This window comes from Pelobates fuscus, chromosome 4 (assembly GCF_036172605.1).
Source record: "Pelobates fuscus isolate aPelFus1 chromosome 4, aPelFus1.pri, whole genome shotgun sequence".
Taxonomy (NCBI): domain Eukaryota; kingdom Metazoa; phylum Chordata; class Amphibia; order Anura; family Pelobatidae; genus Pelobates; species Pelobates fuscus.
The window spans coordinates 351557200-351581240 of NC_086320.1; the positions used below are offsets into that span (position 1 = coordinate 351557200).

The following is a 24041-nucleotide window of genomic DNA, read 5'->3' on the forward strand; positions in this document are numbered from 1 at the left end:
TTATTTAATTCGCTTCAGGAGACAGCTTGGCTACTTTGGAGGAAAACCTTTTTAGTGAGCATTTCTTAAAGCTCCTGGATCATCTCCCAAACCACTGATCAGGTTATGGGATACAGTCCTGCCTCTTAGATTACAGTATAGATAATCTACAATATTTGTAAAGAAAAAAACTCTATAAATCTCATAGTTTGGACGATTGTTAATTGTAGATTTGTGAATATAAGTAAGGATCAATATAACACGCATGTACCTTCAGGAGTGCACAAATTGTCACTTAATAAACCTCTTTAAAGAAGTATGCTTGGGTTTTGATTGAATTCTCCAGCAACTGTTCTTACTTAGGCATTCTGAATGCAACTTCTTATGGGAAGGAAAGGCCACAGATGGCCACATGCATTGCTGTTTTGCCCTTTTGAGTTGTGTGATGATGTGCAATTCTGTACTTGGTAGTCACACAGGGCAAGCAGCTGCTGATGCCACCAGTGGTCTCAGCAAAGAAGCCCGAACACTGCCCCTCTTTGAAGGTCACTACTCCTTCACAAAAGGAACACTCTGAGCACCAATCACCTCCCTCCCAACAACATAGAAGATCCTGTTAAGCATCATAGCCTCCAAGATCGAAGGGCATATAAACCAATACTTAAGCAATACTCAGAATGGAACAGGAAACAACATTAGAGGCTGTAAACACATGCTGCTATTAGACCAAACAGTATCACAAGATTCCAAAACCAGAAAGACCAATCAGTGTGATCTGACTACAGGAAAACCTACGACACAATGCCACACACATGGATACTGGACTCCTTGGCTCTATACAAGGTCAACGAGACACTAAGGGTTTAAAAAACTTTCCAAAGATGTATCTACAAAAATTCCCATAGACTTTTATGGTGACCTATGTAGATACATAATTTGAAAAGTTTTGCTAACAATGAATCATTTGGGAAGCTTATTAAATCAAAGCCTAAGATCTTTCATGAAGAACTCAATGGGTAAGTGGGGAATAGCACTAGAAGCCACTGTGTTAACAAGGAAGGTATACACTGAAAGGCACAGCCAAGTTGCTGGGATTGTTTACTGAAACATCTGCACAGAATATGGGCTGGATCTGGACCTGCCAAGTCTAAAAGGGACGTGCCTCAAAGGGTTGTTGATAATGAGAGGGCTAAGATCCTGTTGGACTTCCAGATCCAGACAAACAAGCAGGTACTGGCAAACCCACCATACACTGGTAAACAAGAAACGGAAGACTGCAGTGGTGGTGGATGTGGCAATACCCAGTGTTCATAACAGAAAGAAGAAGGAACAGGAAAAGGTGGACAAATACTAGCGACTGAAAGAGGAGCTAGAAAGGATGTGGAAAGTGAAATCAGTATAATTCCCAGTTGCTATAGGGGCACTCTAGGCTTCAGCAGATTTTAGGTGGGACATCTGAGATCAGTGTCCAGAAGAGTGACGTTCTAGGAACAGCTAAGATATTGCGCAGAACCCTCAGAATCTCATGTTATTTTTGTAAAATAAACAAAAATGCCACTCAGAGAAGTGAGAAGGTCAATTAAAAAAATAATAAGAATAATAAAAAATAGAGAGATATACATACACACATATAACAGACGTACGCTCAAACTGCAAACTCCGAAACATAGTCCGTGTCAGTGGAGATCTCAGGGTGTGAGTAATGTGCAGACATTAAAAGTAGGGGTGGATCATTGAAACCTGTTGGCCTTTGGTATTAAAAAAAATTATGGGTGTTTTTTTCGCCAAAAAGCATAGAAATGAGCCCCGACATGGTTTATTTCTTACATGGGTATTTCCTATATGAGTACAAAGATATTTTATTTCATGCCTACATGCAGTGTTATTTCGGAAATCAGCTAATTCTTTAAAATAAAAAATAAAAAAATAAGGCTAAAATCAAAACAAATTGTGAACTTTTGAGAGCTTCTCTTAATGCCTTGACATTTTAAAAGATACATTTCACCAGTTATATTTAATAAGTGTCTTTCCATACTAATATATGTCTGTTCTGGCTGTAATGTAGAACTGTAAAAAAATTAATGTATAAATTATTTCAAATCAGCTGGTGCAACTATTTCCTATTTCACAACAATAAAGAACAAGGTCTCTGACACCCAAGATGGCGTCCAGGACAACATTCACAGGCTGAGCGGCCACTAAGTAGCTTTTGTTTTGTTCTTCTCGCTGTGCTTTAGTCCTCTTGCTTTCCTTGTCAATAAAGTTATTTAAAAAAAAAAAAAAAGCGCGTGCTCGCGCGTTGTTATGTCTATGGTTGTGGCCGTGAAACCCCTGTGAAGACTACATTTCCCGGCACGCAGTGCGCGCAGCAGTGACAGCAGAGTGGGGAGAGATCATCATGTCGGCTGTGAGGGGTGCAGGTGCATTGCTAGGTGACTTAGCCTTCCCTGTTATTGTTTGTTTGGCGCTGTGGGGGTCTCCAGGTCGCTCTGTCTCTGGGGAGCTGTTCTTGCTGAGTCCCCCCAGGCCTGGCTGGGCCCAAGCTGCAGCCTCAGAGCTCACCTGACCTTTGGACTCCCTAACCTGAGCCCTACAGACAGGCAGCTATGGGTGTCCAGCTGGTCACTGCATGGGGGGGGAGGTGGGGGACTATGTGTCAATATCTAATTAATGTTATCTGACTGCTTTGTCATTGTATTATGATTCATATTTATTTTGCAGGTTAAAGAGACAGAGGGCTATATGTTACTCATTAAATACAAATGTTATTAGCCTATGATTAATATTATTATTATTATTTATAAAGCGCCAACAGATTCCACAGCGCTGTACAATAGGTAGGCTTACAGACGAGGAGTTGGAGACACAGGAAGAGAAGATGTTGAGGGAAGGGAATACTACCATAGAGTAGAATTAGTGGGGGAACATGACTTGTATGTTTACGCATATGCTCTGTGAACCCTGATCTATTACAGTTTTGATAATGTCATGTTACAGTTAAAATTGGTCATTGCTAGGTGTCTGAGCCTTCCCTGTTATTGTTGTTTGGAGCTGTGGGGTCTCCAGGTCGCTCTGTCTCCGGGGAGCTGTCCTTTTCGTTGTATAGGATGTAGTCGTTGCTTGATCTCGTAGGTTACTTTTTCTATTCTTGTTCTGGTTCATTGAACTTGTTATGTTTTGACGCAGATATGTTGTATTTTTTAGCATGTTCCTGTGTTTTCCGATAAGTGCCTGATAACTCTAAAACTTGCATGTGCGTAGAGAAGTCTGTCTGTAAATATTAGCTTTCCTGTTATTGGCATAAATTATTAAAATGATGCAAGAATAGAGAACACAGAAAGCTAGATTTAAAAAAAATAAAAATAATTATGACTAGACTCTAAATTACCCAGTTAGACCATAAACATTTGTTGTATTGTTTCCTTTGTGTTTGTAATAAATATAAATATATATATATATATATATATATACAATTTATTGTTTTACCTCAAATTTCCTTCCTTCAACTGCAGGTTTTCTGTTTAAGTTACAGTGTACCTGCTTTCGACAAAAAAAATAAAATCCCACCTTGTATAAAAAAAAAAACGGTTAATTGAAAATTGAAACCAGAATTGCAAAATGTGCTATTATTGAAGAATAACATAGAAACAGCACATTTTTTTTAAACGGGATAAAAATTCTTCAACATATACCCTTCTAGTACACAGTTTGTTTTTTTTAAACCGTGACTGTTCTAACTATTAATTCTCTTTAGTTTGATGCAGGTCTTTTAGGAGTTCAGACTTTGTTTTGAACATCACCCAGAAACAATATGGCAGACACTAAGCCTCTTTATCAAACCCGATTTGAAGCAGCTGTCAGTGTAATACAAAGTCTGCCCAAAAATGGTATGTATTTGCTATATTGTTGTTGTTTCCTTTGAAAGGGTTCATATAGACTGGAATAGAACCCTGTTTTGGAAAGGCAATATATAGATCAGGGGTGCCCAAAAGGTAGATCCTCAGATGTTGCAGAACTACAACTACCACAATGATTTGCATGCCTGTAGAATGACAAAGCATCATGGGAGTGTAGTTTTAAAACCTCTGTGGATCTACCTTATGGCCACCCCTGATATAGATCATACATAAAAATATTAATTATACAAATATGCAAGCAAAATAGAAAAGATACTTTCGCGGTTCCAGTTTCTATGCTCTAGATGAGAGTCCCCCTCAGCCCCCCAAAAGAGAGAGAGAGACTCTCATTCTGGCTTTTATTTATTTTTTTTCCATTATTTAAATATTTTATTATCGTTTTCTCATTCTGGTTATGTTTTGTTTCCCCTTTTCGCATTATGGTTATATTTGTATGGGTGTCTTTTTATTTATATTTTTATTACAATTTGTTGTGATATAAAGTCAGCATTTACAGAATTGTTCACAAATATTAGTAACTATTAAAATGCCACCTCCTTATGATTTCAAATGTGTTTCTACTTAATGTCCTTAAGAGTATATATTTTTTTTTTGTGCCTTGCAACATTTTTTTAGGGTCATTTCAGCCCTCAAATGAAATGATGCTGAAATTCTACAGCTTTTATAAACAAGCAACCTTAGGACCCTGTAATACTTCCAAACCTCAGTTTTGGGATCCAGTTGGACGATATAAATGGTGAGTTCCCATTTTTTGGGAAGCTGTTGTTTGCTTTAAAATTGTTACTCTTATGTTAAAATTGTTACTTTTACTCCTGTGAAGTAAATAAATATACACAATTTTCTTAAAGGACCACTATTGGCACCCAGACCACTTTAGCTTAATGAAGTGGTCTGGGTGCCAGGTCCATCTAAGGCTAACCCTGCCTGCTGTAAACATAGCAGTTTAAGAGAAACTGCTATGATTACACTGAGGGTTAATCCAGCCTCTAGTGGCTCTCTCACTGACAGCCGCTAGAGGCGCTTCCGCGATTCTCACTGTGATTTTCACAGTGAGAAGACACTGCCGTCCATAGGAAAGCATTGAGAAATGCTTTCCTATGGACTGACTTAATGCGTGCGTAATCAGGCGATGACGTCGGAAGGAGGAGGAGAGTCCCCAGCGCCGAGAGAGCCCGGCGCTGGAGAAAGGCAAGTGTTTAACCCCTTCCTCCCTCTTTAGCCCGGCGGGAGGGGGGCCATGAGGGAGGGTGGGGAACACCCAAAGACCCTATAGTGCAAGGAAAACAAGTTTGTTTTCCTAGCACTATAGTGGTACTTTAAAATGCAGCAGTATTTAAATACCAGGTATGCCTATCATTGCTTCAGCCACACTAACAGGTAACAGCAACTGACTGGCAGAGCTGGGGGGAAAATAAAAATATTAGAGAATTGGAGAATTATTCACAATTCTACTTCTTTTGCCTGAATCCTGCACATCACCGTTCAATGAACAAAGGTCCTTGGCATTGTGGGGATATTTATGGGATGATAATAGTAAACGGTTGAGAATTGCCCACTATTTCAATTCTCAGATCCCAAAGATCGTTATCATGTAAGTGAAATGTATTCCATATAAATAAAATCACAATTTGTTATAAAAATAGATACAATTTATTGTGACAAATTAAATAATAATAATATGTAACATGCGTGACAATAATCAATGAATATTTAGTATAACATCAGTATGCATACAATGGCAATACATTCCAATGGCTGACACTGTATAGAATCTACAACATTAGCTGTCAATTGTCAAGACAAGATTTATGAGGGACTTCACAGAGAAAGAAAGTGAAAGTTTCACACAGAGAAAGCTTTCTTTCACACAGCTTGCAGCATAAGGCCATAAAACTTTAGCTAACAGTTAGAATAACCCTTTCAATGCTGGCTAGACCTCCTAGGTAATTAAGACCTATTCTCATGTAATTTTAAATAAAATAACATATAAACCAGCTCATTAGTCATTTCCTGGAACCATCCAATAGGAGTAATCTACCATGTTCTATAAGCAGAATTTTTTTTTTTTTTTGTGTAAATCTTTCTTTTATTATGGCATATGCGTCATGGGGTACAGAAGAGAAAGAGGAGGCATTGTGGGATAACATGAAGTAACAACATCAATATGGTGTGCCATGCACCTCAAAGAAAGATTGCCATGTTTTTTTTTTTTTTTTATATGAGACAATCATGTAAACAGAGTTATACAAGCTTGGTTGAGAAACAAAAGTAATAAAAGTAGTAAAGATAGGCTTCATATACAGGTCTGGTGTTCATAGCTAAACAAGATATGACAAATTGGTCTTAGGTGTGATAATGCCTATGTTTTAAATTGAAGACTAGGTAGACAAGGCTATGGCATATTATCAATAAGAGACATTTGCTTCGGTCAACGTGCAGTAGTTAAGCTAAATATGCATGTTAGAGTTGCAATTATGCTTAATCTTTAAGAGGTACTATTAATATGACAGGTCACGTTTAGTGTATTGAGTCTATCATACCAAATACGCCCTTATGCTTGTGTGTGTAAGTAGTTAGATTAGCCACATCTATACCATTGGTGTGGGACTTGAGTCGGGATGTCAAAATGGCCACCCCACCCCCACATGACATTCTCGTTTTTGAAAAACACGGAGGCAGACACTCCGAAGGACTATAAGCAGAATTTTAACTTGCCTAAACAGATATTTTATCTTATTTTAGAGCAAATCAATACACCTGGATAAACACGATATGCTAACATGTGATTGTAACCACATTAATATATAATTATTCTTTTCCCACCTGCAGAATGGGATGCTATAACTATATATTCTTTAGTAACTAAGATTTCGAAATATCGAAATCTGATCGTGATTTATACAGTCATATATCATGCTATTAGAACATTTTTAATTAATTAAATGAAACCAGTATAATTACCAGTTGAGTAGACATTCTCATCAGATGAGTAGGTAGTCTCAGGAACTGAATGGATGTGTGATTTGTGTGTAAGAAAGTCTGAGTGCCCTGGAGAGGATATCTGTCATGGATTTCTCTGCATGGCCGAATCTGAAACCCAAACTCCAACTCACTTCAACTCCGACTCTTTGACTGCTTTGCTTACTTCTCGTCTTTGTTCTCCCCTTGCTTACTCTGCCCCTCTCTTCCCTTTGTCTTAACTTTTTAAAGGGAAAAATTTTCTGTTCGGCACTAGGTGATAGACCAATAGAAAACTGGAGGTGTGGTTACCTTCCAGATAGCAATTTAAGTATTTGGTCTATAGAGGGCAGTCTCGTCCCACTAAACATTCCTATCCAGGAAAGAGTTAACTTTTCCTGGTGGCTATTCTGAAGTTAGCTTATCTTTATGGTTACCTATAATTTAAGTTTTCTGTCAGTTCAAAGAGTTTATTTGGGCTTTCTTCAGACAGTGTGTCTCCAATTCCTGCTGTCATTTCTAAAATGACAGTTATAAACTCAGTCTCATCTTTTTACTTACAATGGGAATCTTATAAAATTTAGAAAGTAAGATCAATTACTAATCTTATCTGTCACTAATGTCTGGGTTTAGAATTATTTCTATTCCATTAACATTTAGACAGTCTTCCATCCCCCGTTCTCATTTCTTAACACTTGGTTTGTATATACAATGCATTCTTTAGCTCCAGCTAGGTTAGTCACAGAAAGGATAGAAATTTGTGTCTTTGTTAGCTTGAAATCCAAAATTGAGTCTGCTCTGTTCTGAGTGATTCAGGCAGTATACACTTTTAATTTCTATCATAGCGCAAAATGTCTGCCGATATAAATATCCTGACAGCATTTAATGATGTATTTCAAATATGAATTGATTTGATATTTTAGGGATGCTTGGAGCGCTCTAGGTGACATGTCTAAAGAAGATGCCATGATTGCATATGTGGAGGAAATGAAAAAGGTTCGTAGTTGTAGATTTTAATTTTGTTATAATTATGATAATTGTAAAAAAAAAAAAAAAAAAAATGTAATTAAATTAAAAAATTGTGTTTTACATGTACTTTGGTATTTCCTAAGCTCATATCCATGTTTTTTTTTTTTTTGGACAGAAATTAAGCAATTTACCTATTAACTTTACGAAGTACATCTAATTTTACATGTACCTCTCACTGGCTATTTAGTATTCTCTAGTGAAAAGGATTTGCATTTTTATTTTTTGAGATTGCAATATAGTATAATACGGCATACTAACCAGTCGGGTGCTTAAAGTTTTATTCTTTGGAAGCAGGGCCAACAAGCTCTTGACAAAGTAAAAAAGAAAACCAAAAACAAATGATGTACGTTTGCCATTTGAAAGACATTTCATAATTGCATACATCTATGAACTAATTAAGTTGTATAAATGGAAATGTGTATATATAGGATGTTACTGTAATTATAATAACGAGGTAACCTCTGATCCCATGCGTAGCAGTCAAGCCAATAAACACTGTGATAATAAGGTACCAGCAATACAGTACTCACAAGTGGAATGTGTTATACAAGAGTAAGAAAAAGGTGTTTGTTACCTCTTTGAATAATTACTTCAGCACAGTTACTCCAGACTCCCTGCGATGGCACTTATTTATTTTAATATTTACTTATAAAATATTTTACCAGGTAAGATACATTGAGATTTCTCTCTTTTTCACTTGTTTGCTAGTTAATTTTGTGTCACACATCTTACTACCCCTTTCTCCTTTCTGTTTATTTTTTATTTTTTTTGTGTTACTTTTTATTTATTTCTTGTTTCTAAGACATATGAGTGTGTTTCTAGTGTAGATAGTGTGAGAAATGTACGGAATGCGCAGAATTCTGAGAACAGAATATGCTCCAGGGTAGGTAAACCTAAAGTGCATGTTGTTACGGGCTTCTTGCTGTATAGCACAGTGGTGTCTGATTATTTTTAAACTACATTTCCAATAATGCCCCGGCAACTCTAGATTAGATGTTAACTTGAATCCTAAATTCTTACTCTGCAGTGCAGTTGTAGATAACCTTGTTTGGTAGCTCCCTTAGAACTGTCATTTAATAATATAATATGGTGGTATTTGGCAAAGTTATGACGTAAGTGGTGTAAAACTTCCCTCTGATGAATCTTCGTCTGCCTTGCAGTCTGTTATCACATCTAGAATAGCTGCGCCAAATAGGGTGAGTTCTCAGGTATAATAAAAAAAACACCTATTACTAAAATACAAACATAGAAACGTTTCTAATTCTTATGATTTGATGCTAATGAGGTAAACTAAAAAAGCAGCCTTGAATTTCAAAGTCTCATTTAGATCATCCATTGAAAATAAGGCAAATGATTGCAATGATATTCGTCGCTAACGTTGGTGTTGTATGTGTGTGTGTGTGTTTCTTTCAATGTTATGGATGGATATTCTGTTACCCTAAGCATACCTTACAGAGTATGGCTAGGCTAACAGGCAGTGGTGATTGCTATGCTATGTTGTGACCTCTTGCATTTTGGAAACTAGATCCTTGAGACCATTCCAATGACGGAGAAAGTGGAAGAATTACTTCAAGTCATAGGTCCATTTTATGAACTAGTGGACGACAAAAAACATGGCAGAGGATCTGGTGTATCATCAGGTTGGGCTAACTTCTGCTTTCTATTGTAGCACAAACCTAGTCAATATGTTCCTTCTCCACTTTCTGTCAATTTCCATCTGTCAGATCTTTCTGTTCTCTTTTCTTTCACATGACAGTACGGCTGGACAAAGTTACTAAATCTCTAGAAGGTAGGAATAAAAGAAGAAACACAATATGTGTTTTACTGAAAAGGGGAAGTACTATTATTTGACTTATTTAAAGCAACCTTTTCATTGTGTTACATCATTTCTAGCTTTGAATGTGGCTTTTGTTATACATCCTTTTTCTTAGTAGCTGTCTGTATCGTCATTATATAGTGTTGAAGGATGATATTAAAGAGTAATTTACATTTTCTGTTTATGTATCCATGTAATTAACATTTAAGATGTGATAAATTACATGAAAAGGTGGAAATCCACACCTCAATTTTCTGCACCTAGGTTCATCTACCTTAGCCACATGTCAGTCATTGTTTTAAACTCTGTCTTCAACCCACCCACCCCCCCCCACCCCTCCTCCAGCAGTCAGCACAGACAAAGCAAATTAAATGAAAACAATTAAAACAATGTTTCTGACATTTGCCGTGTGTAGCCTGACTTTGTCTTTTGTGACAAAGCATCTATGTCTAAATTGAAAAAAAATATATAAAGAAATACACAATGCTTATCACAATCTCAAAGAAAATTGTGACTCGCTGTGTATCCTGGAGATGTACAGTAGTCTAAACGGAAATACTTAAATAAGCAAAAACCCTATAGGGTTTTCTATGTTTCATTTTTGTTTAATCTAGTCTGCTCCACTTTTTGCTTAGAAGTGTATATGGGAAGGGAGAGATTGGTTATTACTATCTGTCACTGCAAATGTGATATTATTTTATTTTATACCATCTACATTCCTTTACCTTCTTATAACTATATACTCTCTACTTTATTTATCTGTCTATAGATGTATCATTGAGCATTCTAAGTAAGCATCATGACATCTATATCTAACACTCCTTCATTTACTTGCATTAGACATATATAGAGAGACAAGACTCTTTTATTTCTTGAAGTCCTGTACATACTTTATTTCCTTTTATTTTATTCTCTGATATGTGTATTTTTTGGATTATAATATTACCAGCATTACCAATCCAGCACTAATTGATAATTAAATCTTTAGACCTCACTGTAGAGGATTTTTTGGGGCAACATTGGATATGTATGCTAATATAGAGTGTTTCTTGTGCTAATTAGAGGTAGCACTTTAGAGTATTCTGTTTATCTTTGTTTTTTGGTTAATATATTAGATTTTATATAGATAGCATTGCGGTTACCCACTGAGCCAGATATAATAAAGCTCATAGTGGATACCTGATATTATCCCAATATCTATATATTTTCCATATATTGTGGAGCATTTAGGCACTTTATTTTTATTTTAGAACCCTCACCTTTTAGGGATATCCTAATATTATTTAAGTATTTCCGTTTAGACTACTGTACATCTCCAGGATACACAGCGAGTCACAATTTTCTTTGAGATTGTGATAAGCATTGTGTTTTTCTTTATATATTTTTCTCTATTCCCGGGATTAGGCCCCTTGAGACCCCTGGAGTCTCTCTTTTGGTACCTTAGCTGGTTTTTCGCAATTAGAGCACTGACACAAGTAGCTGGTGTTCAGTTGAGAATTATCAGTTTATATATGTCTAAATCGAATGCATCTCATGAAAAAAGTTAGCACAGGTTAGGTGATATACAATGTTTTATTGAATGGTGTTTATTCCAGCGAAGTTACAGTTCACAGTTTTTTTTATAATGGCAATGTATCACGTGTGTTCCTTAATAGTGTAATCTGAGCCTGTCACCTGGAAAAAATATTTTACGACAATTTATAATGATGCATACAAACTTTGGCTTTTAACATCCAACAGTATTAAGCAAATACACTTATACATACATACTACTGTATTACCTATGGTCCTATGGGGGTATATTGGTTACTTCCTAATCTCTATTTGTAATGATAAGAAATACTGTCTGCTACAAATGTTTAAAGCCAATATAATCTATTTCCTCTCCTCCTTGTGGTACTTCCCTGTTACAAGGGTACATTCTTGTGCCTTATCATTTTTATTCTTAGACATATCTTCCACAATCCTTTGTTTCACAAAAATTTTTTTTTTTTTAAAAATCTCTTAATATCTTGTGCAAAATTGGCATGTGATGCAGAGAATTAGTGTTGCATTGTGGGTGTTTTCAACGTTGACCCAGTCTGTGGCCTGACATGGAATGTGACTGGCATAGATATACTGTAAAAGTGGAGATACAAACTAGTGGAAAGAGCGTTTTGATGCACATTTTCCCTTTATAACCAAGTAAGTTTAATGGCGTATCTTAGACTGCAGTCTTGGCCAGAAATATCTCCTTTTAGTTTATTTGCTCACTATTATTACTATTATTTATGTTTCTGTTCATCATTCCGGTCTGATTTCATTATTGAAGGACTTGGCATTTGTGATCCATTTGCCCACCCTCATACTCAAGGTGCAGCAAGTGTATTCCCTAAGCAACAGTCTTTATTTTCTGCATAGGCTGAATGTTTGTGTGTTATTTGAAATGTCTTCAGCAATGTTTGTGAAAGAGGCAGACGAAGCATTAAACTAGACCTGTCTCCGCTTGAAATAGTCTGTTGTATTGTACAGCTTGTATTTGTTGGCTCTCTTTGGGTTTCTTCTCTGCTGCAAGCTGTTTATATACTGATATTTCTATAGAGCATTAGGCATGTTTACAGTTTGAAAGCCTGGTACGTGGGCACAGAAACCATGAATGTGACGGTCATTAAGACCCCCGTGTCACATCAAAACCCGAAATGGCTTATTGGGAGAATTTATAGTAGCACCATCTCCAAATTAAAACAGCGCCCTATTTAATGGGCTATAATAACATGCTTGCTGACAGAGGGGACTAACATACTGGATTAATTTTGCACTAGTCTACTATTTTAGCAGAGGTATACATTAACATTATTTGTATGTAATCGAAAAATGAACTCCAAATTGTTAGTGCAGTGTATTTCATTATTGCTTTGCCTGTGCAGTGATTTCGAAAGCAAACATAAATGAGAAGGTGCTTGGTGTACTTTTGCTGTTGAACTACACGTCCAATGCATATTCACCCCATGCACCTGAGAAGCTGTAGATTGCTACAGGGAAATTGTGTAAATCTGGTAACCCCAAAATACTGAGACAAATCCACCTGTCGTAGTAACACTTGGGCAGGTACAAGCAGTGGAGGACGACTCTGGGTGACAGGAAATCATATAGTTTTTGTCAAATCAGTAAAAAAAGCTGCTTGACAAAAGCAGAGGGACATTACTTAAAGTCTGTAGCACCATCATCACTTTAACAAAACTAGTGGTTATGGTGCTTGCAACATCCTTTGTTTTTTTCTTAGTTAAGAATTGTTTTGAATCTCTTCTTCTATAAAATAATTGAAACAATTTACATATATAAACTTGGTCTGTCTGTTTTTGTGAATTCTTTAGAGCTCAGCAGTGCCCTGACCTCTACACCAAATTTTAAGGCTGTTAATGGTAAGACAGAAAGTAGTGACAGTGGAGCAGAGTCGCAAGAAGAAGGTACAGCAAGGCATGAAAGCGATGATGAAGAAGGAGAAGAAGAAGAAGAAGAAGAAAGTGAAAAGGGTATTTTAAGTTAGTCGTAAAATGTTATACATCATCGTTTTCCTTTCCTTTCTTGAATACTGCATTGCAGCTCTCCTACAAAATGAAGATCCGTTTCCTTGATTAGCTCTTTGAAGAAGTGGACACTGTTTATTTTTGTTTAGTGGAAGAAAAGGGATAGCTATTTTTTGGGGGGAGGCAAGGGGGGCGAGGGGGTTAGCGGTTATTCCTTAAACTTAGAATTGTAGACCACTTTTAGTCCCCTGGCCAATTGTCCACATTTCCCTGTGTGTTCTTGTATTTCTTTTTATTTTGTAGTCCTTTACCATTTTGCGTTGTTCAGACTTTTTTTGTTTGTGAGTTACATTTTCTTGGTTTATTCATGCTTGCACACCTCAATGCCGTGCAGTGTTTTTGATCATCCACATGTGGGTTATACGGGGAGATACAGTTATGCCTGTTTTTGTGTTTTATGATAGAAGAACAGGAACAGGATTCAGCAGTTCAAACAACCCCAAAGACAGCTGTTGCTAATGGCTTACTGATGAATCACAGCGACTACATTTCAGATATGGCCAATTACACCCCTACTAAATCTTCTCTTAATGAGGCCAACGATGAGATGGATGTAAATGAAAAGAAACTTGATGCAGTGGATGTTGAAGGTCCTCTAGAAAGAGGCGACGGTATACATATGTTTCTCTTCTTTTTTTTTTTTTTGAGTTTCAAAGAAAGCTAAAATTCACAGTATCAGCCTGCAACAACACTGCTATTCTCTCTAGTAATGTACTGAGATCAGGGAGTTATATCACAGTAACTGTTAGCGATCACTCATATCACACACTGCTATTCTATCCAGTAATATACTGAGATCAGGGAGTTATATCACAGTAACTGTTAGCGATCACTCTGATCACATACAGCTATTCTCTCCAGTAATATACTGAGATCAGGGAGTTACCGTATTTATCGGCGTATAACACGCACCGGCGTATAACACGCACCTCATTTTTAGAAAGAAATTCCAGGAAATTTCCCCCCTCCCATAGTATCCCCCCCCCCCCCCTCATCCCATAGTGTCCCCCCCTTTCCATAGTATTCCCCCCCTCCCATAGTATTCTCCCCCCCTCCCCTGCCATAGTATTCTCCCCCTCCCCTGCCATAGTATTCTCCCCCTCCCCTGCCATAGTATTCTCCCCCTCCCCTGCGATAGTATTCTCCCCCCCTCCCCTGCCATAGTATTCTCCCCCCCTCCCCTCCCATAGTATTCTCCCCCCTCCCCTCCCATAGTATTCTCCCCCCTCCCCTCCCATAGTATTCTCCCCCCCTCCCCTCCCATAGTATTCTCCCCCCCTCCCCTCCCATAGTATTCTCCCCCTCCCCTCCCCTCCCATAGTATTCTCCCCCCTCCCCTCCCATAGTATTCCCCCCCCTCCCCTCCCATAGTATTCCCCCCCCTCCCCTCCCATAGTATTCCCCCCCCTCCCCTCCCATAGTATTCCCCCCCCTCCCCTCCCATAGTATTCTCCCCCCTCCCCTCCCATAGTATTCTCCCCCCTCCCCTCCCATAGTATTCTCCCCCCTCCCCTCCCATAGTATTCCCCCCCCTCCCCTCCCATAGTATTCCCCCCCCTCCCCTCCCATAGTATTCCCCCCTCCCCTCCCATAGTATTCCCCCCCTCCCCTCCCATAGTATTCTCCCCCCCTCCCCTCCCATAGTATTCTCCCCCCCTCCCCTCCCATAGTATTCTCCCCCTCCCCTCCCCTCCCATAGTATTCTCCCCCTCCCCTCCCCTCCCATAGTATTCTCCCCCCTCCCCTCCCATAGTATTCCCCCCCCTCCCCTCCCATAGTATTCCCCCCCCTCCCCTCCCATAGTATTCCCCCCCCTCCCCTCCCATAGTATTCCCCCCCCTCCCCTCCCATAGTATTCCCCCCTCCCCTCCCATAGTATTCCCCCCCTCCCCTCCCATAGTATTCTCCCCCCCATAGTATTCCCCTCCCCTCCCCTCCCCTAGTATTCTCCCCCCCTCCCCTCCCATAGTATTCTCCCCCCCCTCCCCTCCCATAGTATTCTCCCCCTCCCCTCCCATAGTATTCTCCCCCTCCCCTCACCTCCCTTAGTATTCTCTCCCCCCTCCCCTCCCCTCCCATAGTGTACTTCCCCCCCCCTCCCCTCCCATAGTGTACTTCCCCCCCCCCCTCCCCTCCCATAGTGTACTTCCCCTCCCATAATTACTTGCCTGTCCTGAAGCGTGGGCCGGCTTCACAGCTTGCACCGCGGTACAGGAACTTTAATTTCATGTTCCGGTTTCCGGCGGGACTGAAAGGAAGTGTGCACAATAGTGTGCACACTTCCTTTCAGTCCCGCCGGAAACCGGAACATGAAATTAAAGTTCCTGTACCGCGGTGCAAGCTGTGAAGCCGGCCCACGCTTCAGGACAGGTAAGTAATTATGGGATATCGGCGTATAACACGCACCCACGATTTTCCCCCTATTTTCAGGGGAAAAAAGTGCGTGTTATACGCCGATAAATACGGTATATCACAGTAACGGCGATCACTCTGATCACATACAGCTATTCTCTCCAGTAATATACTGAGATCAGGGAGTTATATCACAGTAACGGCGATCACTCAGATCCCACACTGCTATTCTCTCCAGTAATATACTGAGATCAGGGAGTTATATCACAGTAACGGCAATCACTCAGATCCCACACTGCTATTCTCTTTAGTAATGTACTGAGATCAGGGAGTTATGTCACAGTAACTGTTAGCGATCACTCATATCACATTCAGCTATTCTCTCCAGTAATGTACTGAGATCAGGGAGTTATATCACAGTAACAGTGATCACTCTGATCACACACTGCTATTCTCTCCAGTAATATACTGAGATCAGGGAGTTATATCACAGTAACGGCGATCACTCTGATCACACACTGCTATTCTCTCCAGTAATATACTGAGATCAGGGAGTTATATCACAGTAACGGCGATCACTCTGATCTCACACTGCTATTCTGTCCAGTTATATACTGAGATCAGGGAGTTATATCACAGTAACGGCGATCACTCATGTCACACACTGCTATTCTCTCCAGTAATATACTGAGATCAGGGAGTTATATCACAGTAACAGCAATCACTCATATCACACACTGCTATTCTCTCCAGTAATATACTGAGATCAGGGAGTTATATCACAGTAACAGCAATCACTCAGATCCCACACTGCTATTCTCTCCAGTAATATACTGAGATCAGGGAGTTATATCACAGTAACAGCAATCACTCAGATCACACACTGCTATTCTCTCCAGTAATATACTGAGATCAGGGAGTTATATCACAGTAACGGTGATCACTCAGATCACACACTACTATTCTCTCCAGTAATATACTGAGATCAGGGAGTTATATCACAGTAACGGTGATCACTCAGATCACACACTACTATTCTCTCCAGTAATATACTGAGATCAGGGAGATGGTCTGCCTGCCATTTAAAAAAAAATCTGAATTGCACACCCTGATGCTTGCAAACAGCACAGCATTGGAAGATCATTGGCAATTAAACATGGCAAATTCAACTACATTTTACATTTAACATGCTTTTTTTTTTCTCTTTATTTTAAATCTGCTGTAAAATCTATGTAAACGTTTGTTTACATAATAACGAAGGGTGCTGTAACCTGCTCTGTTGTCATTTTGACCTGGGTTGCTCATGTTTACACTCTGGCCATTTTTGAATAACTTGATCCATTAATCATTTCCTAACTAGAAACAGCCAGGGAATGTTCATGTGGTCTGTTATTGCTTTTGTGGTACAACCAATTCATCTAAAGTACTAGGACTCGTTTTACATTTGCCTAAACTTTAAAGTTAAGATACCATTCTAGGTAAATGTAGCAATACCATATAAACTGTTTTAAGCAACTGCTTAAATCTTTGATTGGCACAATGTCATAGCTAGTAACCTTCCATGTTTACCCAGAAATTCTTGGATTTGTGATGACATTGTGACAATGTAATACTGTCAATGGACAGAAGGTAGCACTTGTCTTACTGTGCTGTAAAGTCTGATTTCAAACCCTGTGTCACGTGGCTCGGTTCCTTTCTACTAATAAACGGTAGAACGTAATACAGCCGAAAAAAACACATACCTGAATCTTAATAAGCATAACAAATGTTAGATTGTCAGCTCAGACTGTCTATGCAGCCTCTTTAATCTCATACTGCTGCATTTTCTTATTTCGTTTAAAATGAAATTCTGTTTGAAATGTCTTGTCTGTTCCTTTGAACATATCGCAGCGCCTTCCTCATTTTAAATCTGAATTTTTTATTTCCCACCCCCCTCTGTCAGCTAAATATATCCAGTGCAGCCTCAGGGAACATTGGGTTCTGAAGAGCAATTTGCCACTTAGTAAATCAGTTCTCTCAGAGTTATAATTACATTTTTTTTTGCTCTTGAGTACCTTGTTTTTATCAAAATCCAATTAAACTGGAATAAAGTGCAGATGGATAAGGAGGTGAGCAAACAGAGATTATCCAGGAGGGAAACTGTTCATTATTTAGAATATAAAATGTCTAATCGTATATAGGGTTAGCGATCACTTCGGGTTCTCTTAATTAGAATTGTACATAGTTTGTTCTGTACAAATTTACGTTTTCCTCATTGAGCTTAAAACAAAATGAGTAAAAATGTAAAAACTATCATTACTGCTACATATTTATTTGATTATTTGTGTCGTTTGCTTGTAGAAGAGGATTGCCCAGATGATCTTGTTGCAATGCAACATTTGACAAGTGATTCGGACAGTGAGATTTTCTGTGATTCTATGGAGCAGTTTGGACAAGAAGAGGTAAGCATCTCAGTCTGACCTGGGTAGACCGGACACTGTTTGGAAAATTATTTAAAAAAAAAAACAAAACTAATTTCTGGCAAGGAGGCAGAGCTTAACCACAGAATCGAATGGACAGAGAATAATCTGCAGCCATCCGAGGTCCCACTTAACCGAAGACCCAAGAGATCAAGTGATGAGCTTGCATGGAGGGCTACCCACCGAGCTTGCATGGAGGGCTACCCACCGATGCAGCCATCCGAGGTCCCACTTAACCGAAGACCCAAGAGATCAAGTGATGAGCTTGCATGGAGGGCTACCCACCGAGGGCTACTCACCGATGCCAGGAGGACAGAAAATTTTGCCACAAGACACATGCCCGCCTCACTTTCCCATTGGACGTGACCTTACTGCTAATTTTGGAACTGTACATGGAATTTAGGTACAGTATTTCCCCCAACCACCCACAGAGCGGCTCCCACTCACCAGCACGACAATGGGGATGAAATCCCAAAAGACCCAAGAGAGGGCAGCCAAAGACACCCGAAATATAGGGGCATTATTACAGCGGCCTGTGAGCCACAAGATGGCGGCTGAGCCCGATCCAGACTCCAGCTTTACCTGCTCAGGACTTAATCCAGAGAACCAGGAAGACTCGCATCAGTCCCAGCCTCCCGGAATGCTGCAAGCAGAAGGAGACGACTTGGCCCCAGCCACAAAACGAGACATACGACAATTGATATGGGAAATGAAACAGTTGTTTAATGCAAACATGAACCTGGCCCAGATACAAGCAGTGAGAACACGAGTCAAAGCCACAGAAGAAGACATAATAGACATACGTTAGGAAGTAAAAACATGGAAGGGTCCTTACCAGCCAGCGTGCAACAAACCACACCGGAGTTGAGCCAGGGGCTCTTGTTCAACTCACACCCTCAGTGGCCCCCTCAGGTTAGGGGTCGATACGAGATCCTGATTAGACATGACCGACATAACACTGCAATCTTCACTAATCCCCTAGTCGACACTGGAGGGAACGCATTGACAGACCAAGCTAACTAGCAAGGCAAAAACCTCTACGGTCCATCCAATCAGATAAATCCAAAGTTATATAGGCGACACCTCATCCCTTGCCCCGCGCATATCCCCATAATGACTCCGTTGTGGACGGAAATAATAAAAGTATTTCAAAATATTGGGCAGACTAGATGGGCCGAATGGTACTTATCTGCCGTCACATTCTATGTTTCTATGAAAGAAAAAAACCTTAAGTCTGTTGAGAGCCCCTCTATATAGCGTACACTAGTCTCCACACCATTATACATACCATCAAGAGGTTCATGCATAGCATTGATTAGCACGACAATATAAAACCGGTGCAGTGCCTTCTGTATTTAAATGCCTTGCTATATATACAGGAGTTGATTGTTATAACTCTGGTAATTCATAGTTCATTAAATGTAAATATTATCTTGCACCACAAAAATAAAGCATTATAAAATAAATAAATAAAAAAAACATTTTTGTTTGCTCTAATGTGTACCAATGAAAAAACATTGGTTTTGTGTTACACTCTGATTTGTCCCATAGCTGCATTTCATGTGATTAACAGGTGGATCACAGTCAGCTGCTGGAGGATGCCATGTTATCAGACGATGCTATGGAAACTTCAGCTGGCGATGCAAAGAAATATGGAGGGGATGATAAACACCCATCTAGTCGCACACCTCAAAGAGAAAAATTTGGAAGTGAAAAGTCTGGTTATACTAGTTCCAGACGAGGAAAAGGTACATTCCAAATCCTTCCTTAGTAATTCATCAGATTGTTCAGTTTCATGATTATGATTAGTTATAGGAACACTATAGTGTCCCTTTTCCACCGCACCCTTTCTCCTGCTGCAGCATTGAAAGGGTTAAAAAAACAAACAAACAAAAAAACACTTTTTTTCCCCACTTACCATATTTTAGATCCAATGTCTCTCAGTGCTGGCTCAGTCTCTTCCTCCTCAGCGTTCTCAATAACAGGAAGAGACACTAAAGGCAGTCTTAACACCGCAATGGAAACGTAGTTTCTCTAAAATAGGGACACTGCACCCAGACCACTTCAATGAAATGAAGTGGTCTCTGTGCCTATAGTGTCCTTAAAGTTGTCCATTAAAAGTAGTAATCCCTTTAAGCACTTTGAATTTAGTTGGATTTAAAAACCTTGATTTAACAGGTTGGCTTTATTCTTGAAGTCACCATGCCTATGTTTCTGCTGGTTTGCACTACTTTGGAATTTGTAACACATCATTATCCTACATGTTAGGAAGAACTCGCCTCTGGTCCACTGGATCTGTATATTAACAAATTGTTTTTTTTCTTTTCTTTAAATGTTTCAGTTAGTCATACGAATCGTATGGGTGACGGTTTTCGAGGAGGTCAGATGGATAGCGGTGGAGATGGAGAACATTGGGGATCAGAGAGAAGTCCAAGTGACAGTCTGACTGAACAGATTAATGTGGTCCTGATGCGGTTGCAGGAGGATATGCAGAATGTTCTTCAAAGGCTCCATACCCTAGAGTCCCTCACTGCCTCGCAGGTACAGGCTCATTAATCAAAGATCGCCATTACATGGGCTATTTCAACATGGCTTTTTATCGATAAAATAGCAGAGTGATGATTCAGTATATCTGAATTCTATGGAAAAGAATTACAAAATATTTTTTTAGAATGATCCTGCCATCAGCAATGTCTTGCCTGTTTACGTTAGAATCCTTATCTGCTTTGTCTTATGTTATTTCCTGTAGTCCGTTTTAAAAACGAACATGCAAAATTTCAGTCAAAATATCAAAGTTGGAAAATAAGTTCCTACTCAACAATTTTGAATATAATTTGCAGCACCTTAACACAAATTATATTATTAGAGGGAAGGGACTTGAATTCCGTGTCAAGCTTGCATTAACCATTTCTTTTTAATTTTACCGTGAGTGATTCTAACCTGCTGTTACTTTATTACTTTAGTACAGCGGTCCATGTAAAATTTATTTTTGCTTTTTATAGCAGACATCTATACAGCAAGCCTGGGAGTGCGAAGGAGAAATGACAAAACATTTTGAAACCCTTGCATTTCTGTAATATAACTTTTGTCGTGCAGCACAACTAATAGTCCAATACATAAATCTAAGCATTTCTAAATAAACACGTTTTATGCTTCTTCTTCAGGCTAAGTCATTGGCTGTTGAGTCAAGTTATAGAAAGCCTGCGAAAAAGGTAGGTTGTGGGGTCTGTTGTGTATATTTATTTACTGAATTTGTAGAACTGTTGATGGTGTGATGTATATCTGTGCAAACTGGCTAATGAGTTTAAAAGAACATTTCATTTTGCCAATATAAACCGTTTCAAGTATTGTAAGCTCACAGGCTGTCTTGCACAGCCCTCTGTAGATGTTGGAGACATTAGACTGAAGACCACAGCCAGGGTTCCGTACTCCTCCTGTATCAGTGTATCTAATAATGTATCAATTTGTCTGTAAAAATGCCCATGTTTGTTTTGCTTAATCTGTAAAGTCCAAGTGCTGTATAAGACCGATTAAAAATTTATTTTTTAAACCTGCTTTTTTCTCCCATTCCTCCTCTGCTAGCTCTTTCCGTTTTAATGTGCAGATCTGCCAATTGCATCCGGGTACATTTCTCATTCAATGTCCCTGTGCATGTATGCTGATAACATCACACATCTTCATGTTGTACACGTCACCTGGGTATGGGTTCTTTGCGAATGTCAAGGAAGGGCAGTGGGAGCAGCATTACTCTCTGATTTAATCAGATGGATTGCAGAGTTGGGGTCGAGCGTGCAAGACAGGGCTGGACTGCCAATAAGAAGCGGCCCTGGAAATATTTTTCTACCAGCCCTATAACTCATCATACTGGCATAGTGCCCAGATATGCGGAATAAAAAAGGTTCAAGTGAAAATTATCAGGGAGAATTTTGCCTAAAATTTAAAATACACATTAGATTTACTCTGAATTACTACAATATTCACTTTTTAGTGAATAACTTCATATCTCTCTAACTTGAATAAATGCACTCATATGTTTAGCTGGTGGCAGGTGTGCAACAGTGTACAATCAGTAGTTCAGCCCTGTTACTAAGACATTGTCTGTAAGTGTCTGTCTATTTCTCTAACTACACACACCTATCCCCAATTCTGTATCTCTGTTTTTTTTTTTTTGTGCAGAAATGTTTTTTTATAAATTAAATCAAATTTATATAAAAGATGAGCTAGAGATTAAACATTAAAAAAGGGGGCAAAGGCTTAGAAGTTTGTGGGGAAAAAACCAAGCCAGGTTCATGCTGGGAAATATGTTGTAGCTTAAAAGTCTGGAAATACATGAATTGCCTGTTCGGAATATTTAGCACTGTCATTCTATAGAGTGGAGTGAGGATTCCTCACTGTAAAGAAGCAGAATAATATATTCCTGTCACCTAGAACTACTTTGTTTGCCCCTTAGAGACCATCTTGGTGGCCCTTTGGCATTTCTCCAGGAACAGCAGCATTTGCAATCATATGGCCATTTGTTGCTCATTGGCTAATGAACGCGTATCTTCAAAGAAAAAGAAGGTAATTTTCATGTGTCTTAAAACTTACAAATTAAGGAATAACTGCAACAAGAATAGCACAATTTTTATTTGGCCAGTATCTCTTTGGAGTATTTAACACAGGTCTCTGAGGAATGGCATTTAAATATTTAGGGAGTAAATCCTCTTTTGTTCCCTAAACACTATAATTTTAACAATTTGTTTTACAACAGTCAGGGTTGTTAAAATTTTACATTTTTACACCAAAATAGCCACATTTGGTAAATTTTTTTTTTATTTTCAGTTCCCCTATTTTGGACTAAAAATCTAAATGTACTTTGAATTCCCAACAATTTCCTCTTATTGCATTACAGAATGTTTATGAATTATTCCTTCTGATATCATGTAGTGGTGTAATGTTCACCATAACCTTATGTTTGTATCTGTACTAAAAATATGAAATTTATATATAATATTTTATAAGGGCATGACGATATTACAACATTGTCCACAAGAGTGATGACTTGGGAGTAAAAAGAGTCCAAAAGTTGTGGTTGGTAGAGACTTTTTGTTCTTAACCCCTTAATGACACAACTTCTGGAATAAAAGGGAATCATGACGGAATATATCCGTCGTCTGTCCTTAAGGGGTTAAAACACTGTTTTGATATTGCAGCAGTGGTAAACACAAGATGAAATGTATTCCGGTAACTTGAAATTCATTTTAACATTCTTTCACTTTTAGGAAGTTGACCTGATCATGTGAGTTAAAGCTCTTCAGGCTGAAAGATCAGCAGAGATGTGCTGCAATCGTCTTAACGTGGATCGCAGAGGCTCGGACATGTTCAGTTTGCTATAGTAAATTCATTGCACTACATGAATAACAAAATTAAGGACTAATTTTTACTAAGGCTTGGAAACCAGGAATAATAAACCATGTTGGCTGTAGTATTAAGAGTTACTTTTACCATGTATGGAGACTAAATTATTTTTAAAAATATTGAAAGCATGTAATAGATGTAATATAATTTTGCAAAAAAAATATCCAGGACGATGCAATTGTAACAGATGTACAAATAAAATCAGTTTGACAGGATTGTAGGAAATGGAGAATGTTTCCTTGTGTTAATTTTTTTATTACTATTATAAATAAAACTTACCTGAAATGAAGGAATTGCTGAGTAGTGTTTTCAATTGCAAATTTTTTTTTCTTCGGATTTATACCGATGTGGATATGTCCATCACCGTCTCCCCCCCCCCCCCTTTTTTTTTTCTCCTTTTCAAAAATAGACAAATAAAATTTTCAGCCCAAAATACCGGAATCCTAAAAGGACTTTGGTGCTTTTTTCCAGGTTAGATCTTATGTCCTAAAATTTACAGGACACACGGTAGAGCAGTGGTTGGACAGGGTAGTGGAAATCCAATCAGCAGAAGCTATGCATTTTTCCC

The 24041-nt window shown here is 38.8% G+C and overlaps 1 protein-coding gene across 7 annotated transcripts; it reads left to right on the forward strand.

Annotated features, from left to right (window-relative positions):
• The first annotated feature begins 2298 nt into the window (after positions 1-2298).
• Positions 2299-23762, forward strand: ACBD5 (acyl-CoA binding domain containing 5). Of its 7 annotated transcripts, none has more exons than XM_063452567.1 (14): positions 2299-2411; positions 3734-3866; positions 4512-4632; positions 7778-7850; positions 9409-9523; positions 9640-9672; positions 13053-13220; positions 13670-13876; positions 17958-18058; positions 19650-19824; positions 20418-20617; positions 21241-21288; positions 22527-22636; positions 23338-23762. In XM_063452567.1, exons 2-14 carry the CDS (start codon positions 3791-3793, stop codon positions 23348-23350), a joined length of 1440 nt encoding a protein of 479 aa, XP_063308637.1. In that variant the 5' UTR covers positions 2299-2411; positions 3734-3790; the 3' UTR covers positions 23351-23762. The 7 variants fall into 7 exon arrangements, with proteins under 7 accessions (XP_063308637.1, XP_063308638.1, XP_063308640.1 ...); XM_063452568.1 differs by having other exon boundaries at positions 13673-13876; XM_063452570.1 differs by having other exon boundaries at positions 13053-13211.
• Positions 23763-24041: the final 279 nt, after the last annotated feature.

Excerpts from the sequence above, each read along its gene's own strand:
- ACBD5 (XM_063452567.1), top strand. The coding sequence starts at position 3,791 with ATGGCAGACACTAAGCCTCTTTATCAAACCCGATTTGAAGCAGCTGTC. Across the intron at positions 9,673-13,052 it reads AGTTACTAAATCTCTAGAAG|AGCTCAGCAGTGCCCTGACC; the intron begins GTAGGAATAAAA and ends TGAATTCTTTAG. Across the intron at positions 20,618-21,240 it reads AGTCCCTCACTGCCTCGCAG|GCTAAGTCATTGGCTGTTGA; the intron begins GTACAGGCTCAT and ends CTTCTTCTTCAG.